At 40.4% G+C, this 15,792-nt stretch overlaps 1 protein-coding gene across 1 annotated transcript in view; it reads right to left on the bottom strand.

Moving 5' to 3' along the window:
• The window catches only part of dnah2 (dynein, axonemal, heavy chain 2), a 299,507-nt gene that overhangs the window by 150,569 nt on the left and 133,146 nt on the right, over positions 1-15,792 (bottom strand). The window contains exon 28 of the mRNA XM_051722679.1: positions 2,600-2,780. Coding sequence (XP_051578639.1) covers positions 2,600-2,780 — 181 coding nt within the window. The remainder of the gene's footprint in view (positions 1-2,599; positions 2,781-15,792) is intronic.

Here is a 15,792-nt window from a genome sequence, read left to right as displayed (position 1 = left end):
TGTTTGTTCTGTCTTCTGTTAGTGTTTTGCCTGTGCCATCTCTCTCTCTTTCTCTCTGTCCCTAGGTGTGGATGCGTTCTTGTTTGCCCGCCTCTAAGCACGGTATTGGGGCATCAATTGGGCGTACTTTTAAAAAGGCTGCATCACCGGCAAATGGGGAGCTCGCGCTGAGAGCTCCATGGATTCTCCTTAAAGTTGGCAGACCAAATGTGCTTTTTGTACCATGCCAGTGCTTGATTACTTTGATGTTTAGTGTGTCCTCTTTAAACTATAATAGACCTTATTCAGAGCAGCACCATATTTGATTTTTGACGTGAATGAAAATAAGCTGTGAGGGATAGACTTACAGTCTCTTCAATGGCATGCAATGTATAAAGCTGTATAAAGCACCTAGATCACATTTTTCACAACTATTTTTTTGAGTTTTTTGTCAATAAAATTTCTTGGAAAGATTTGAAAGTTTTTTTTTCCCCCAATGTTTCATTAGCGGAATGATACAAAACACTTAAAACAACAGTACAGCCCATTGAAGAGACTGTACCTCTATCCCTCACAGCCTCATTGTCATTCCCATCAAAAATTAAAGAAGGCAAGTCTTTCAGAGAAGCCGATTTTAGAGGTGGCCTGTCCGTTATTTTACTGAATTTGGTTTGTGATGTTTACATTAGGTAGTGAGGGAAGGTCTCTGTATTTTTATTTTCATTTGTGTTAGGTCATTTATGTTCTGGGTTTTTAAGTTATTTTGTTTTCTTATTTTAGCCTTTGGCCCCCTTGAAGCCATTAGTAAAATTTTTCTATTCAAAAAAATAAACTCAAAACTTCTCTATAATTCTATGTTACCTATCTTTGGGCTGACGGCTGGGGTGGGAATCCACCAAAAACCTCTTATTGCTCCCTTACCCCCTAGACGGGGCGTAATAACATTAAACTGTGATAGAAGAATTTTGACATCCAAAAATTACACACTTCAGCTTTAAGAGTCTGCTATGAGGAAGGTCAGAAGTGTTTTGAGGCTTTCTGAGGATGTGTGTCTGTGTATATGCTTGGATAATGTAATCTAGGCATTTAAAAGCAAATGAAAAGCATTTAATTGCATTTTAATGATTAATTGTCTGTTTTAAGGTTTTCACGATTATGACAATTAATCGTCATACTACTTAGGGTGGCATTTATTCATATTTAACTTGGAATCATGTAACAAAATAGGGATACATGGATTCATTTAAGGATTTAAAAAACTTGGAAAATATTGCACAGGGGTAGAATGACATGAAAAATCTTATTTTAAATATCAAAACATTTCCAAAACCTTAAAATATGTCTCTCTTTATGGTCAATTTATGTCTTAGTCCATTTTACATTTAAACTGTTGTATTTGGAACCCAGCCAACCTGAATAGCTATTAGAATAAAATAGAATAAAATATGCAATAGCTAAATATTTATGTCCCAAATCTTTAATTTCACACGTTACTTTAAGGCTCTCCGATTAAACCTTCGCATGAAGGAACACCTTTGAGATTCTGTATATTTAAAAATATTATTGTTCATTCTATCATCTCCACAAAATTAGAGTAAGCGGGTGTCTCCTCTTCTGTGTCACTGCGTGTATGAATCCACAATGATCAAGAACATTTGCCATTACAAGAATGTTAAATAAGAGTGAAAATGTAATGCTTTGCGTTCACCATCAAAATCTTCACTTATATTTTGACGAGGGTTTGCAGACGGTACGTGCATCACAGCGCTTCGGAAGCAGTTATATTCACTCGCTCTTCAGAAGCTGCTCTCATTGTGGTCCGCAGTGCAGGTAATGAGACAGTCTGAGTTCATTTGGAGCACTCACATAATGCAGTAAAGCCGGAAAATCAGACACAAAACACCTAATTTATGGCATTTCATTAAAATTCCCTTATTTCTATAGTAAAATGTGATTGGAATTTGAAGAGCACAATAATTGCGGTTATCTGCAATATCAATCAGATGATTATTTAATAATCGCCACAGGCCTAGTGTCACAAACGCCAATGAAGATTCCTCAATCAACCACCGGAGGTCTCACTCACCTAAATATTAACATTGAACTACATTTCCCAAGTGCCCACATGCCTGGACTGATTACCCTACACCTGCCTCATATCACTCAGACTATTTAAGCCCGATGTGTGTGTTCATTCATTGCGAAATCTTGTTTGCCCCGGCTACATTTCTAAGCGTTATTACTTACTCTGTTGATCTATCTGTGTTTGACTCTGGTTTGGATTTACCTTGTACAATTCTTTGCTGCCTGCCTATTATTGTGTTTGCCTGGACTATCTCTATTGCTGTTTTGCTGCCTGCCCCGATCCTTTGCCAGTTTGACTACGTTACTGCCCTGTCTCTGATATTGTTGGTTGCCCTGATTATTTTACCCATGCTTATTAGTACTCTGAACTTGTTGTGTTAATAAACTGCACATGGATCCCACTCAGCCTGAGTCAGTGTTACACCTAGTGTAATGTGCTGTATAAAACCATAGGAAGTGCTATATGCAGACCTGGCTGGTGAATTATGAGTGTGTGTATGTATGTGTGTGTGTGTGTATGTGTATGTGTTTGTACCTCCAGATACATCCACTGTCTTTGCACAGTAAGGATCATTTCAATGACTTCCAGCACCAGAGATAGACTGCGTTCCCAGTGGTCAACTTCCTTTTCAAACGCTTTGACAAAACGAGTTGCTTTTATAACAGAGAGTGTCACCTGGTTATCCTCCAGAGCCTGGAACACTTCATCTGTTCCCCTGAGAACACAGACAAACACATAAAAGGAGCAATCATGATAAAATTTGAATAGATGAGGGTAGTTTAAACAGCTCAGAGTTCGGTTCATTTTTAATTTAGACAAACTATCACACACACACGCGCGTTTGTATTTCTATCAAGGTAAGGACTTTCCGTTGACTTCCATTGTTTTTATACTGAGCTAATGATATTTTTTATTCTCCTAATCGTGAGTCTAACCCTCACACAAACCTGTTAGCATTGTTACATTTTCATTTTCATTAGTTTTTCTTGTGAGGACAGTTGGTTGGTGCCCACAATGTAGGTGATTTCAGGTTTTATTGAAGTTGCTTTAAAAATGTGGTTCCCACAAAGTAGGCAAAACCTGAAACACACACACACATCTGAAAGTATGAAGCAAACAAAAGAAAGGACAAAGTGAACAGCAGTGGCTCCCGACCCCTTCCTCCTTGGCATACTGGGTTACCATGGCAGCAGCCTCATGTGCTGCCGCAGCCATCTCTATAACCATGGTGGAGCTACAGCCTCACTGCAGGGACGAACTGTGATTGCCAACACTTGATGTACACATGCACACACACTCAACTACATTAACATAAGGACACAAATTCAACGGCACACACTGTGTGTTATACACTCTCACAGGCACACAAACATGCCACACCAATCTCTTTTGATTTCTCAGACTGAAGCTGCAGATGTGTGTGTGCGTGTCATTCATCTCTGTTTGTCTCTGCTTCTCCATCTCCCTGAGCTCTAACTGATGCCCTACATGCAGAGTGTGAGCACTTGTACCATGGAGCAGCACTGCACACAACACACACACTGTGCACTCAGGACAGCAATGTCAATGTAATTTGTGAAGGACAAAAGTGTTGGATAAGAGATAGAGCGAGAGAGAGAGAGAGAGAGAGAGATGCCATCCTGGGTGAGTGTAAATACCTTAAAACAACATCTTCACACTCTCTCTTCCTCTCAGAGGCAGAAAATAGGCATAGAGAGAGAGCAGAGCTGATTGAAAGGAGCAAGGTTTTCTTGTAGTGCATCACAGAGGAAAAACAAAGAGAAATTGGGGAGAAATGATAAGAAGGCAGAAGAGAAACCCTAGAATTGAGCAAAGAAGAAGAAAAAAGTTTTAGAGAGAGAAATGAGAGGGAGTGAGTGACAGTCGTGGGCCACCTGACCTCCAGAGCATCAGCATGAAAAGAGGCACAATCTCTCGCCTGCAGCACTTACCGTCACACACGAATAATCGGTCTGTTTTCATGTCCAGGCAACATGACAGACACAAACAGTGTTCTACATACATCACTGAACGAGTGACTGAGGATGGAGGACTTTACACATGCACACACTGTCCACTGACTACTGTTTTAATGTAGGTGATTTCAGGTTTTACTATCCTGATGGGGTCATTGGGTCCCCAATGTAAGCAAAATCTGACACACACACACACACACTTTTAAGTCAAAACTCTCTGTACAATAGTTAATCACAGGATCTCACAGAGTTTTCGGGCATCTTATGTTAGACTTCCAATTGTAAAAATGTTATATGCTCAGTCCGAAGGACACTGCAAAGTGTGCATCGATACAGTATAAAACTCTGCAAGAGGTGGATAAGGGTATTTCCCATTAGTAACTGTGCACCACCTACAACAAAAAAGTTTGGCTAAAATAAATGCGATTAAAAAACTTTTATTCGGCATTTTATTCAGCTTATTTCAACAAAAAACATGAGAGCAGAACAAACAATTACAGCCATGAATTGATAAGAATTGACAATAAACAGAGGAAAGCACAGGGATTAAATACACAGAGACAAATGAGCAAACAAGGAACACCTGGGACTAATTAACACAAGAACCAATGAACAAAGACAAGGAAAAGAACTACAAAACCCATAATCAAATGAAAGACACAAAGTGAACAATAAACAAATATAGCCACCAGGATAATCCTTACAGAGCCCCCATCTAAGGAGTGGCTGCTGAAGCTCCTTAACACATATAAAAACAAAAAATATTTCATGGGAGGAGCAGGAGGCGGAAGCTCAGGGGGCGGAGCTGCAGGAGGCGGGAGGCTCAGGGGGTGGAGCTGCAGGAGGCGGAGGCTCCGGGGGGGTGCATCTAGGGATTCAGAGGACTCAGAGATCAAGTCAACATGGGACTCAAAGGGTTCAGAGCAAGGCACTAGGGGACTCAGAGAGCAAGGCACTAGGGGACTCAGAGAGCAAGGCACTAGGGGACTCAGAAAGCAAGGCACTAGGGGACTCAGAAAGCACTAGGGGCACTAGAGGGCAAGGTACAAAGGAAGTTAGGGATCATGGTACTGGGAAATATAGCACTAGGAATCAAGGCACTGGGAAGCATGGAAAGGGAAGCATAGTACTAGGGAACAAGGCAGCTGGGAACTCAGAGGGCTCAGAGGCCAGGGAAGCTGAGGAGTCAAGGGGCAGAGCCATGGAAGACTCGAGGGGCAGAGCCATGGAAGACTCGGAGGGCGGAGCCGCTGGACAGGGGTCAGCAGACATGGGCGGCGGCTGCTGGACAGGTGTCATACTGGAAGTGGGTGGCCGCTGGCCAATGAACAGACTGGTAGCATGTGTCTGACAGGTGCTGGCCACTGGACTGAGCAACAGACTGGTCGATGGCTGCTGGGGACTGGACAGGCTCGTCAACGGCCTCCGTGGCTGGAAGCGCTGGCAGCGACTGGGGAACAGCCTATGCGGCAGCAAGTGGGGAACGGCCTCCGCGACCAGGAGCGCAGGCAGTGACTGGGGAACGGCCTCCACGGCCAGGAGCGCAGGCAGCCGACTGGGGAACAGCCTCCATGGCCAGGAGCACTGGCAGCGACTGGGGAACGGCCTCCACGGCCAGGAGCGCTGGCAGCGACTGGGGAACGGCCTCCGCAGCCTGAAGCGGAGGGTAATCCTTACACTATCTTTAGTAATATTAATAATATTAATATTAACCAAGATTAATAAATGCTGTAAAAATATTTTGTTGATTGTTAGTTCATTATACCTATTTCATGAACTAATGTTAACAAATAAAACCTTACTGTCAAGTGTTACCTATCTATATTCATATTGTTCAATATTCCAACAGTAGTTGTATAACACATTGTATATATATATATATATATATATATATATATATATATATATATATATATATATATATATACAGTGCATCCGGAAAGTATTCACAGCGCTTCACTTTTTCCACATTTTGTTATGTTACAGCCTTATTCCAAAATGGATTAAATTCATTATTTTCCTCAAAATTCTACAAACAATACCCCATAATGGCAATGTGAAAGAAGTTTGTTTGAAATCTTTCCAAATTTATTAAAAATAAAAATCGAAAAAAAAAAAAAAATCACATGTACATAAGTATTCACTGTATATACTGCACTGTATATACTGAATACAGTTTATATATAGTATACACCAATCAGCCACAACATTAAAACCACTTGCCTAATATTGTGTAGGTCTCCCTTGTGCCGCCAAAACAGCGCCAACCCGCATAGAAGAACATTCTGAGATGCTATTCTTCTCACCACAATTGTACAGAGCGGTTATCTGAGTTGCTGTAGACATTGTCAGTTCAAACCAGTCTGGCCATTCTCTGTTGACCTCTCTCATCAACAAGGTGTTTCCATCTGCAGAACTGCCACTCACTAGATTTTTTTGTTTTTGGCACCATTCGGAGTAAATTCTAGAGACCGTTGTGTGTGAAAATCCCAGGAGATCAGCAGTTACAGAAATACTCAAACCAGCACATCTGGCACCAACAATAATCCATGCGATTATCTAATCAGCCAATCGTGTGGCAGCAGTGCAGTGCATAAAATCATGCAAATACGGGTGAGGAGCTTCAGTTTATGTTCACATCAACTATCAGAATGGGGAAAAATGTGATCTCAGTTATTTGGACCGTGGCATGATTGTTGGTGCCAGATGGGCTGGTATGAGTATTTCTGTAAATGCTGATCTCCTGGGATTTTCACACACAACAGTCTCTAGAATTTACTCCAAATGGTGCCAAAAATAAAAAAAAACATCCAGTGAGTGGCAGTTCTGTGGACAGAAATGCCTTGTTGATGAGAGAGGTCAACAGAGAATGGCCAGACGGGTTCGAACTGACAAAGTCTACGGTAACTCAGATAACCAATCTGTACAATTGTGGTGAGAAGAATATAATCTCAAAATGCTATTCTGAGATGGGGGTTGGCACTGATTTGGTGGCACGAGGGGGACCTATACAATATTAGGCAGGTGGTTTTAATGTTCTGGCTGATCGGTATATACGTTAATAGATATGAAAGTATGGTCAGACCCCTAGTATACACGACTCAAGATTTGTCTGTTTTTGATGACATTGCAGGGCATTTCAAATTATCATATTTGGTCAAGTAAAGTTGCTCTTAAAGATATCTTCTAGTACATGGGGAGCAGTGAACATTGCATAAGAACCCAGTGAATCGTAATGCAGCTTTAATCAAGTTTAAGTGCACTTATGAGGATTTGGTGTTTTGCCCCAAGTCTCCATAAAAATATGCCACAATAAATACAACTGATTATGGCTGAGAATGAAGTAATTGTGTTAAATATTGAGTAGTAATATTCTGCATTTTGGCACAGCACATAAGTTGTGAGAAGAGAAAAATGAGGAATCACTTTGGGTTTTACAGCCAAGCTCCTCTTCTGACAAAGTTTTAGATTATGATCATCAAGGAAAGCATTAAAACCAACTCAAACAGACTGGGTAGAAGCAGCACATCTCGGCTTCCATCAGAGGCATAGTCTCTCTCACAAGGCTCCAGCTCTAAGATGTAAGGTGGGCCATTGGACCCGCGGGGTGGGCCGAACAGTTGGAGGGGTGGGTGTAGGTGTAGTTCTCAAGGTGGACCAAGTTCATGATTGGGTGGGCCAGGCCCACCCAGGCCCCACTGTGGAACCGGGCCTGGTGATCACATATTCCACCCTGCCTGCCACAGGCCTCTGATTCAGAGCAATCACTGGAGCCCTGCTCAATCTCCTGGGCTTTCAGCTCTTGCTTTCTCTCATACTGTGACTCGCACACATGTATTTGTGGTGGGAAAGGTGCAGCAAAGAGAGGATTCATTCTCTCCCTCACATACACACACGCCACTGCAGCTAATGATCTCTCATATTCATCACCCTCATCACATCATCTAACTGCCGTGTGTGTGTGTCTTCACTGAGGGTGCAGGTAAGAAGACTGAAATTCCTCACAACATTACTACTGCGACAGCATTATCCATGGTAAGTCCTCATTATATTCTATAACATTCTATTGCTTTTAAATAAAGCTTATTATAATTACCGTACTACGGACTAATGGGCTGGTCAGAACAAACATGTTATTGTGAAAACAAAATAAAAAAAATAAAAGCTAGACAGCGCTAAGAAATGTAACAAAATGCAGGTGTCTCAAGATGCATTTTTAAAAAGTTTAAGTGCTTTTTAACAGCATCTGAAAAACGAGCTGCTTCTGCGCGAGATGTGGTGCAGTGGTCAAAGATGTGTCTAGCACATGTTTACACAGAAAAACATATGCAGACACGTTCAGCATAAACCAAACCCTTACCACCCTATTTACCCAAGTATATTAGTATACTATACAAAAAAATAAATCAATAAATCAATACATTTATAAAATTTAACAGCATTAACAATATCACAACACAAATTATTTTGCCTACTTTATTTGCCTACTTTATTTTTAGCTTTGGGGACGTCTTCTGAAAGAGTTTAACAGTTCATCAGAGAATGCTAAAACTCTTGTTGCACTTTTAATCTGTTTTGAATACTATTCTGATGCTAGTGAAACTTTGTAGTATGGCACTTTTCATACCACTGTCTCCTTAAGATGATTCGCTTTGTTTTCCTCTTTTGTAAGTCGCGTTGGATAAAAGCGTCTGCCAAATGAATAAATGTAAATGTAAATATTTACTGCAGGATAGTAACTACTGCAATGCCCTTTATCTCTCTTCCCATCGCTCTCTCTCTCTGAGCCCAATCAGGAGGCTTGACTGTGGATGTTAATTGTATTGGGCTGGGGGTCTCTTTATAATGTGCAGCAGACGGTCAGGACATTCCTGCTTCCTCTACCTAAAACACATATACATAACATGCACCATACACATGTGTAGACAAACACACACATAAAAACATACACACACACTAGGTGGCAGTGTTGTACTACCCTGACCCATTAAGTCAAGCTCAAAGCCCTAAGGACATTATAAAGAAATTAATGGATGTTGATCACTTAGAGAGAAGTGTCCCCGACCATGTTTGAGTTAGAATGTGAGGCTTTGCGTACCGTTTAGAGAGTAAACACAATTGCTGTTTTAAACCCTAGTGAGATGCATACCTACAAACCATTTTTGGGCATCATAAGCAAGTTCCAACATTCAAATCAATGCCCAAAAATGCTAAATAGGTATTTAAACAGCATAAAAGCACTAAAACCATACACGCACACACACACACCCCCACACACTCTTACTAACTTTTACCATGCTAACAGTAAACACAGAGAGGACATGACATCTCAAAATAACTACAGCCATCAGCAAAGCTGAGCTGGGAGCATTCATCTGCAGCTGTGTGTGTGTTATGCTGTTTGCTTCAAACAGTAGCATATGTGTGTCTGGGGAGAAATAATTTGTGCTGTAGCAAACTGTAAATAAAATACAGTGTTGATACGGGAAGCTTATTCATCCAACTTAATTACAGGAAGTTGCATATGTTTTAAGTGTTTACACACGCGTTCTGTCTTGCGTCATTAAAGACAGATTCGCCCACTAGCTCCACTCTCTGGTTAAGACTGCTGAGAGAGTTTTCAAAGTCCTTTGGCCAGTCGAACCCACAGTGTAGGACACTTTTAGCGCATATTCTGCAGAACTGTCACATTAACTACGTTTCCATCCAAGGATTTTTTACGAAAAAAGTTTTAGCGCATCAAAATAAAGCTGATGGAAATGCAAATTATCAACATAACATTTTTCCGTTTAACGCTAGCGCATAAACTCTATGTCGATACTTCAAATGTCGTGAAAAACTGGTTTGGAAACACTTTTATGGACGGAATTTACCCCAATCATTAGCCTGTGTTAATCATGATGACAAGGTCCTTGAAAGCCAATTTATTGTACGTGATTATGAATTGATCTTAATGGCATAGCACAGATCCGATGCTGCAAACATGACATTTCCAAGAGTGCCAACACAAATATCTTGTATCATGCATATCAACAAGTGCACGGAGAACAAATTAATGGCCACTGTTTGCGATTAATTTAATCCATCCATTTATTTATTAAAGTTGTTTTTCCACAGTATTCAAAATAATAGACGGCAGTCATGGAATTATCCCATAACACAAAAAAAACATCATTTCTGTGCACAAATTTTTTTTAAATTAAAAATAAATACACAATACTAGGAGAAAAGCTTCAGTGTGCTTTTTTTGGAATAGCCCAATTCTATAAAATTATTGTTTATACTTTTGAAAAAATACAGGCAAAATTCCCTTTCTTTGCTTTGTGCACAGAAATTATGTTTTTTTTGTATTGTGGGCTAATTCCATGACTGCAGTCTATTATTTTGAATGGTGTGGAAAAGCAACTTTAATAAATAAACAGATGGCTACCACAATTAAATTAATCACAAAGAGTGGCCATTCATTTGTTCTCCGTGTACTTGTCGATGACAGGTGCATGATACGAGATATTTGTGTTGGCACTCCTGGGTCATGATGCAGATGTGTTTGCAGCATCGGATCTGTGCAGGTATGCCATTAAGACCAATCCATAACAGTGCGAGTAATGCATCACGTACAATAAATTGGCTTTCAAGGATGTATACATTGTCGTCATGATTAACACAGGCTAACAATTGTGGTAAACTCTGTCATGTGTCACTATATTTTTGCATTAATGCCTATTTTCTAAACAAAAAGTGTTTCCAAACCAGTTTTTTGCAACATTTGAAGTATCTACATAGAGTTTATGTGCTAGAGTTAAACGGAAAAATATTATGTTGACACCTGTGAAATTTTAGCGCTAATTTGCGTTTCCATCAGCTATATCGGTAAACCTTTTGATGCGCTACACTTTTTGTCACAAAAAAACCCTTGGATGGAAACGTAGTTAATGTAAGGCTGTAGGTGGTAATTACAGGTGATTTGCACTCCTTCCTGCTAAATGTGTGGAAACGCACAATTATAAGTACACTGCAGCAAACAGAAAGCCTCTTCACTGCAGGACCATTAATGCACACACAGCCCATCTGTGTGTGTGAACACTTCAGCCTCTATCATGAATAATATCATCATTAATCATCTTTTCTCCTTGCAGACGGGGCTGTCCGTTATTGAGAGCCTGAGTAATTTGGAATTGATTCTACCCACCTCTGAATACTAAACACACAGCATTTGTTGATATGGTGTACATTGTACTAACAAAAAAATAGAGGAAGAAATAGAGTGATCAAAAAGGAGATGGAGAAAGAGAGAGAGAGAGAGAGAGAGAGAGAGAGAGAGAGAGAGAGAGAGAGAGAGAGAGAGCTGAAGATAAGAAAGCATATGGCCACCTTTTGTTGCAGTACTGAAGAGGATGAACAATACGAGCAGGTTTGTGTACTAAAGAGGGAGGAAAGGGAGAAAGAGAGAGACCACATCCTTTCTCTGTTCTGCAGGATCTGAGCTTCTAGAAATAAGCAAGATTGGTGTGTTATTGAAACCCTTTTAAGCACAAATCCCTCTCTCTTCCCCTCCAACCCCCTTTATGTATTTGTTCTCTCTTATGTCTTTTTTCTCCCCATGCCTACCTGTCAGCAAGACACCACCCTCCTGTGATTCGGTCTCTTTTTGTTTCTCTCTCACAGGTGAGTGTGAGACATGGATAGATATGACTTAGAGCACAGAGAAAGCTGCAGTTTTTACAGATCAATATATTAGAACACTGCATTTATAAAAAGATAAACAACAAAAACACTAGATGTGTTTCAAAACCTTTTGAGCTGTCTACCAAGACAGCATTTTTTGGCAAAGGTACGAGCAAAACTCTTTTTTTGGTTTTGAAAAGCCATAGATCTTAGTCAGAGTAGATGCCATGTTGAATTTGATGTGACCACAAATGAGGTTGTGAAGGCAATATGTTGTACTGTCTATGTTCTGATTATTGATGTATTATTGATGAGCTCTAGTTTGAAGCACAAGACTGCTTTGGTGGCTTTTCTTGTCTTTAGAGACTGACTATAGCATAAGCCAATAGCATTCGAGTGCTGACTCTGAAGGAGCATATCATTGGTTTCACCCTCTGAACAAATATGCCCTTCACTGAACCAATCGAGTCGATTGTTTGAGTGAACGAGATGAGAAGTCTTGTTCATGAACGAACTGAATGTTCTGGTATACTTGTTCACGAACTAAATTTATTGCTGCATTCCAAATGTGATAAATCACCCTCCAAAGGACACTTTAAAGGGAGAACAATTATGATAGTCATGCTGTAAGATCGCTTCAAACAGAATTTCCAATAAAAATGACTTAAAAAGTGAGTTCCGAATTACCCTTATTTTTGAGCCCCACAACTTTTAGCCCTTCAAAGCTCTCACAGTGGATGATAAAGTCTTTGAAGGGAATTGGGTATAGAGATGATCACTTCTCAGTGAAACGCAATGAATCACTCAGTCATCTCATTCATGAATAAAGTTCTGCTGACTGATTGAATGAGAGGAAACATGTCTACGTTCAGTTTGGCATGTGAGTCAATCACGTCCAACAAGGAATGCACTAAAACAAGTTTATAGGTATGCACAAAACATAACCCCCAATTTATTAATGTGTAAAAATGACTGAAAGACCATACAGATAAATTGACATGAATTACGAATGGAAATGTTGTGCTTTGCACAGTGTAAGATATGTAGGCTTTTCATGAACATTTTCTATGTCTTGGTAAAAGTTAAGCCCAGCATTTGACAAAATCTAGGAAAAATAAGTCCTAACATTTGAGGTGAAAATGGTAATGGTGTTTAAACTGTTTTTAAAGTGTTTTCAAACATACAAATTCCATTTGTGTTGCTTTGTCCTACTTTAGACTGACAAAACTGCGAGCCAATAGCATTAGAGTGCTGGCTGTGAGGAGCATATCATTGGATTCACCCACTGAACAAATTCACCCCTCACTCGTCTTTCAAGACATCTCGTTCATGAACGAAACGCATGAATCAGTCACCTCATTCATGAACGAGGATCTGCTGACTGGCTGAACATTCAGTTTGGCAATCTTGTTCAACAAGTAAAGGGGCAGGATTAATAATGAATAAAAGTGATTGTTGACCACACATTACAATGACATAAGGATGTTATTGAAAGTCATTATAATTTTTTAGGCTAGTATTGCATTCTTTTTTGTGCAGCTAAAATTTGCTCAGCAGTCCACAATGTAATAGATATGCTTTGTTAACATTTGTGGGGAAAGCGCTTGTGATGCTTAAACACTGCAGTGCTAAAGTCTCTTAGTAGAATTGTAGACACGCAAATATTAATAAAAGATCATTAGATTTGTTCTGGTCGTGAATGACTGTGCTTTTGATTCAGTTCAATTTACTCATTCAAAACCTCAAATGATGAAATTATGGAAACTTGATTCTATCCAAGTTTCCATAAATTTCTCAATTGAAAATTATCATGAGAAACAACAAGAAATGAAACTGAAGAAGTATAAACGAGTGTGACGAGGAGGAGGGTGGGCACCTCCTCCTTTCCCATTTTAACTCCCATGTTACATTGGTCCCGAAACCCAGGGAGGAGGGATGTGCTGTCGTGGAGTCCTTGCCACTGCCGTCCGCCCAAAGGAGCAGCCACGGCCGTCCGCCAGGGGACGGAGGAGTCGCTGCCAGCTGCCTGGACGCGGCTGTCCACGAGGGGAGGAGGGGCTCACTGCATCCTCCCCGGCCGGCTCGCTCCTGTCCACCCAGAGAGGAGCGGATGTCATCCACCAGAGGGTGGAGGAGTGGTCAAGGACCAGTTAACAGTGTGTCTGGGAACTGGTGAGCAAATATTTCTCTCTTTTCACTCTCTCTCTCACTGTCGCTCCGCCTCGCCCTTTCCCTCTCCTCTTTTTTTATTTCCCCCCTCCCCTTGTCCATCTCCCCAACCCTAGAGAAGTGGGGAAAAGCCTGCCGGCAGGCACAGCCAAGAGGGAAACGCGGGGGGATGCAAGTCATGCCAGGGGTTCCCCTGCCGAGGAGGGGGATAAATGCAGCCGGATGCGGCAATTCGGGAGAGAGAGAGCCACACGCAGCAGCCATGTGTGCATTTGTGTCTTTTTGTTTAAGTTTTCATTAAATATTACTTTGACTGTTCAACTGGTTCCCGCCTCCTCCTTTCCCATTTTAACCCCCATGTTACAACGAGTTACTGAGGATTATCTTCGAAATGAGGTGTATCCCTGGGAGAAGGTACCTGTTGCAGCCGCTTCAAACATTAGTGGCATAGGGCCTGATGACGTCAGTAATCCAAGGTCTGTTATGCCCTCTAGGAATTTACTGCACTTCCCCAATTCCGGACTATGCGCAGGATCCTGCAATTACAGCAGATGGGTTGACAATTCTACCGATAGTGACTTCACTTTGGACAGTGACTCTAGTGCTCCTATATCAAATTATTTTTTTAGGATGACGAACTCCACCAAAAAGACCCCAGGGAAGAAGAAATGCCTAAGAGGGTCTAGGCCAACAAAAAAGCCAACAATGCCCGTGGACGCAGAACTTCTCAAGGAGACATAATCAACATTTCTTCTGAAGTACTATCTGATGACCAGATCGGAGTTTTGTCAAAAGGATTATAATTTGTTCCTACATGTGGTGTAAATGCTTTTGGCCTTAAATTAGACTTGTTCAAATGTTTCAACTAATGTTTACCAACCTACCACACCTTTTAGACCTAAAGGTACATTTTGTCCAAATGTTTCTAGCCATTCCAGTCAAACTTTTTATCGAATGGTGGAACAAGATGTCATGAAAACACGTACATCTTCACGCTCTATATTTCCTCACAATTTATTGGCTAGTGAGGAAAAAATCTTTAATTGAACTGATGAATGACCCCAATATCGTTATTAAACCTGTGGATAATGGAGGGGCCATAGTGGTTCAAAATATGGAAATATACTGTCAAGAGATCATCTCACAGTTAAAAAATACCAGATTTTACAAAAAACTTCCGAATGACCCTACCAACACTTATCAATCTGAGGTATTTCCTTTTCTGAATAATGCTCAAACCCAAGGATGGATATCTCAGACTGAGTTTGAGTTCCTATATTGCCAGCACCCTATCAGGCCTGTTTTCTACACTTTCTACCAAAGATTCACAAAAGACTCATTGATCCAACTGTGGCTCAAACAAATGCTCTTCTATCTCCCTTATCTCAATATGTTGATTTTTTTTATTAAACCTTTTGTTTATTCATTACCAGCATATAGTAGTGATTTGACGGATTTCATTAATAAAATATCAGATGTACATGGTTTACCTGAGACATCTTTGTTACTCACACTGAACATCACTAGTTTGTATATGAATATCTCTCATGAGGGGGGTCTTCGTGCGCTAAATCATTATCCTTCTGGCCGAGGAGATGCGATTTCACCTTCAGAATTTCTAATAGATATGGCTTCACATGTTTTGAAATACAATTATTTTAGTTTTGATGATGATTTCTATTTACAGTTGAGCAGGACAGCAAAGGGATCGATTTTTGCCCCTAATTATACTAATTTGGTTGTAGTTTTTAGCATTGTTATGTGTTTAACAGTGATGTTAATCCTTTCCTTTCATACATCTTGAAATGTTATAGATACATTGATTATGTATTTTGTATTTTTGTGGGGGATCTTAGCAAAGTTCATGATTTTGTAAAACTTCTAAATGGTTTTGTGGAGAATTTGGTATTCAATCTA

This window comes from Myxocyprinus asiaticus, chromosome 2 (genome assembly GCF_019703515.2).
Source record: "Myxocyprinus asiaticus isolate MX2 ecotype Aquarium Trade chromosome 2, UBuf_Myxa_2, whole genome shotgun sequence".
Classification (NCBI taxonomy): domain Eukaryota; kingdom Metazoa; phylum Chordata; class Actinopteri; order Cypriniformes; family Catostomidae; genus Myxocyprinus; species Myxocyprinus asiaticus.
The sequence above is the reverse complement of the archived record's forward strand: the minus strand, read 5'-3'. Positions and strand labels throughout refer to the sequence as shown.